This window comes from Bison bison, unplaced genomic scaffold (genome assembly GCF_000754665.1).
Source record: "Bison bison bison isolate TAMUID 2011002044 unplaced genomic scaffold, Bison_UMD1.0 scf7180017864238, whole genome shotgun sequence".
Classification (NCBI taxonomy): Eukaryota; Metazoa; Chordata; class Mammalia; order Artiodactyla; family Bovidae; genus Bison; species Bison bison.
Window position 1 is genome coordinate 75,520 of NW_011494810.1, and position 4,340 is coordinate 79,859.

General features: G+C 41.3%; 1 protein-coding gene across 1 annotated transcript; it reads left to right on the plus strand.

Moving 5' to 3' along the window:
* The first annotated feature begins 653 nt into the window (after positions 1-653).
* On the plus strand, positions 654-1,511 carry LOC104993371 (olfactory receptor 11L1-like). The gene has a single exon (XM_010846612.1). It carries the CDS (start codon positions 654-656, stop codon positions 1,509-1,511), a length of 858 nt encoding a protein of 285 aa, XP_010844914.1.
* The last annotated feature ends 2,829 nt before the right edge of the window (positions 1,512-4,340 follow it).

The window sequence follows — 4,340 nt, forward strand, 5'->3', positions numbered from 1 at the left end:
ACAAGTTAGCTCAGTACAAAACTTCACAAAAATGTACACACACACATGCACATGGAGAGCAGGTTATCCTTACATATTGTTTGAAAGGAGAAACTTTTCCAAGGTATCTTAGGAGTTATGCTGTGTCTAATTTCTTTTTCAGACAAAGCCCACATATGAGAAAAGGAAGGTATTTGCTTCCTTATGTGCTTGACTTTTTTTTAACTTTGCTCTTATTGTTGGTTTCTAAGTTTGATTTCAGTCAGAGTCCTTTTTGGCCTATGTCTTTGAACCTGAGACCACTTGTAGAATTCAGAGAATCCAACAAATGAAGTTTTCTGAAGTTCTTTACAAGACTTCATATCCACATTCAGGTTCTAATCTCAAAATGTATTCTTTAAAAGCAAGATGAAATCATGCATTTGCTCTCCTAAAATGCAGTACCTAAAGATCTGAACTAATTTAAAAATTAGTCTCTGAAGTCCAAGATGTCAGTATTTATAAATATTTTTATGCCTTGCAAACAATGCCTTTCCAAAATGTTTTCCTCTTCTACAGGCAATGAAGTCTCAAAATTTGTCCACTGTTACTGAGTTTCAGCTGCTGGGATTCCAGAACCTTCTTGAGTGGCAGACCTTGATTTTATCATTTTCTTGTTCATCTACTTCCTCACAATGACAGGGAATATTGTCATTATTGTAGTGGTGAGCCAGGACCAGCGGCTGCACTCACCTATGTACACATTCCTCAAACATCTCTCCTTTCTGGAGATCTGGTATACATCCACCATTGTGCCCCTTCTCCTAGCCACTCTGGTCTCCCAGGGCCAAGCCATCTCCTTCCACGCCTGTATAGCACAGCTCTACTTCTTTGTGTTCTTCGGGGCTACTGAGTGCTTTCTTCTGGCTGTGATGGCCTATGACCGATATCTGGCAATCTGTAGTCCACTGCACTACTCTTTCCTGATGAGGCCTGAGATCTGCACCAAGTTGGTGGCTATCTCTTGGTTGACAGGAGTTGGCACAGGATTTCTGCCCTCTCTAATGATTTCCAAGTTGGATTTTTGTGGGCCCAACCAGATCAATCATTTCTTCTGTGACCTCCCTCCCCTCATGCAGCTCTCTTGTTCCAGTGTTTATGTCACTGAGATGGTCATCTTTATCCTGTCAATTGCTGTGCTGTGCATTTGCTTTATTCTTACACTGGTGTCCTATGTTTTTATTGTATTATCAGTACTGAGAATTCCTTCAGCCTCTGGCCGAATGAAAACCTTTTCCACGTGTGGCTCCCATTTAGCTGTTGTGACTATCTACTATGGAACCATGATCTCCATGTATGTCCACCCCAGTGCCCCCCTGTCACCAGATATCAACAAGATTATTTCTGTCTTTTACACTGTGGTCACCCCACTGTTGAACCCCGTCATCTACAGCTTGAGGAACAAAGACTTCAAAAATGCTCTTAGAAAAGTCATGAGAAGAAATTGTGGCATTTATGGGGTAAGAATGAAGGAAAATCTCTTTATCAGATAAAGAAAATCAACATAGAACACAGTGAATTAAGTTCAGGAAAAGTGAGTGGCAGGTTCAGAGCCTTGAAACATGAATGCCATCATTTTCATTACATTAAATTCCACAAGTTAATTGGAGGGCATCACCAATTCGATGGACATGAGTTTGAGCAGGCTCCAGGAGTTGGTGATGGACAGGGAAGCCTGGTCTGCTGCAGTCCATGGGGTCACAAAGAGTCAGACATGACTGAGTGACTGAACTGAACTGAAATTCCACAAGTCATAATAAAAGAGTGTCTGCATGACCATTTGCCAACAGGTGCTCAGAAGATAAATTGCCTCTTTCAAACTAATTAGGGTACAATTTTGTCCTGGACACGTTCTTTCATTTCTGATGGGAATCTGATTGTGTAATTCCAAGGCATGAAGATTACATATGTAATATTTTCAGAGTCTATAAAGGGGTTACTCTTAAGTTCATAACCCTGTGTACAGAAAATTATGCATCTTTTAAATACTATTAGGAAATTGGTCTTGTAGACTCAGCTCCTGATGTTATTGGTCCTTGTTAAATATCTGTGAAATGAATGAATGAAAAAAGAAAAGATAAATGAAATATGTGTTGACCTGAATTATCTTCTAGTGACAGGAAAAAGCAAAGGAGGATTTTTGCAGTGCCAAAGATTAAGTATAGTGATTTAGAGTTTTTCTGTTGTTTAATGAAATTATATAAAAGAAAAGAAGGAAGGGAGGGAGAGATAGGGAGAGGAGATAGAAGAGGAATAACTGGAGGAAGGAAAGTTCTGTTCAGTTCAGTTCAGTTGCTCAGTCATGTCCGACTCTGCAACCCCATGGACTGCAGCACACCTGGCCTCCCTGTCCATCACCAGCTCCCGGAGACTACTCAAACTCATGTCCATTGAGCAGGTGATGCCATCCAACCACCTGATCCTCTGTCGACCCCTTCTCCCACCTTTATTCTTTCCCAACATCAGGGTCTTTTCCAATGAGTTAGTTCTTTGCATCAGGTGACCAGAGTATTGGAGTTTCAGCTTCCACATCAGTTCTTCCAATGAATATTCAGGAGTGATTTCCTTCAGGATGGACTGGTTGGATCTCCTTGCAGTCCAAGGGACTTTCAAGATGTCTTCTCCAGCACCACAGTTCAAAAGCATCAATTCTTTGGTGCTCAGCTTTCTTTATAGTCCAACTCTCACATCCATACTTGACTACTGGAAAAACAATAGCCTTGACTAGATGGACCTTTGTTGGCAAAGTAATGTCTCTGTTTTTTAATATGCTGTCTAGGTTGGTCATAGTTTTTCTTCAAAGAAGCAAACATCTTTTAATTTCATGCCTGCAGTCACCATCTGCAGCAATTTTGGAGCCCAAAAAAATAAAGCCTGTCACTATTTCCATTGTTTGCCAATCTATTTGCCATGAAGTAATGAGACCAGATGCGATGATCTTAGTTTTCTGAGCGTTGAATTTTAAGCCAACTTTTTCACTCTCCTCTTTCACTTTCATCAAGGGGCTCTTTAGCTCTTATTCACTTTCTGCCATAAGGGTGGTGTCATCTGCATATCTAAGATTATTGATATTTCTCCCAGCAATCTTGATTCCAGCTTGTGCTTCTTCCAGCCAAGCATTTCTCATGATGTACTCTGCATAGAAGTTAAATAAGCAGGGTGACAATATACAGCCTTGATGTACTCCTTTCCCTTTTTGGTACCAGTCTGTTGTTCCACGTCCAATTCTAACTGTTGCTTCCTGACCTGCACACAGATTTCTCAAGAGGCAGGTCAGGTGGTCTGGTATTCCCCTCTCTTTCAGAATTTTCCACAGTTTGTTGTGATCCACACAGTTTAAGGCTTTAGCAGAGTCAATAAAGCAGAAATAGATGTGTTTTCTGGAACTCTCTTGCTTTTTCCGTGATCCAGTAGATGTTGGCAATTTGATCTCTGGTTCCTCTGCCCTTTCTAAAACCAGCTAGAACATCTGGAACTTCACAGTTCATGTATTGTTGAAGCCTGGCTTGGAGAATTTTGAACATTACTTTACTAGCGTGTGAGATGAATGCAATTGTGCGGTAGTTTGAGCATTCTTTGGCATTGCATTTCTCTGGCATTGGAATGTAAACTGACCTTTTCCAGTTCTGTGGCCACTGCTGCATTTTCAAAATTTGAAGGAAAAGGAGAGAGAAAAAGGCAAAAGAAAGAAAGGAATGACAAGGGAAGAAAAGAGAAAGAAAACGAAGTGAAAGAAAATTCCAAAGTATATATATTCTTGTGAGCCCTAGAAGTCAAAGACTGTACATCAAAAGGCTTTCATATTGTCTTTCATATTGTCTTTAAGTCAATCGATGTCTATGGATTAAGAAGATCAGTTCAGTTCAGTTCAGTTCAGTTGCTCAGTCGTGTCCAACTCTTTGCTACCCCATGAATCGCAGCACGCCAGGTCTCCCTGTTCATCACCAACTCCTGGAGTTCACTCAGACCCATCGAGTCAGTGATGCCATCCAGCCATCTCATCTTCTGTCATCCCCTTCTCCTCCTGTCCCCAATCCCTCCCAGCATCAGAGTCTTTCCAGTGAGTCAACTCTTCGCATGAGGTGGCCAAAGTACTGGAGTTTCAGCGTTAGCATCAGTCCTTCCAAAGAACACCCAGGACCGATATCCTTTAGAATGGACTAGTTGGATCTCCTTACAGTCCAAGGGACTCTCAAGAGTCTTCTCCAACACCACAGTTCCAAAGCACCAATTCTTCAGCATTCAGCCTTCTGCACAGTCCAACTCTCACATCCATACATGACCACTGGAAAAAACATAGCCTTGACTAGACGAACCTTTGT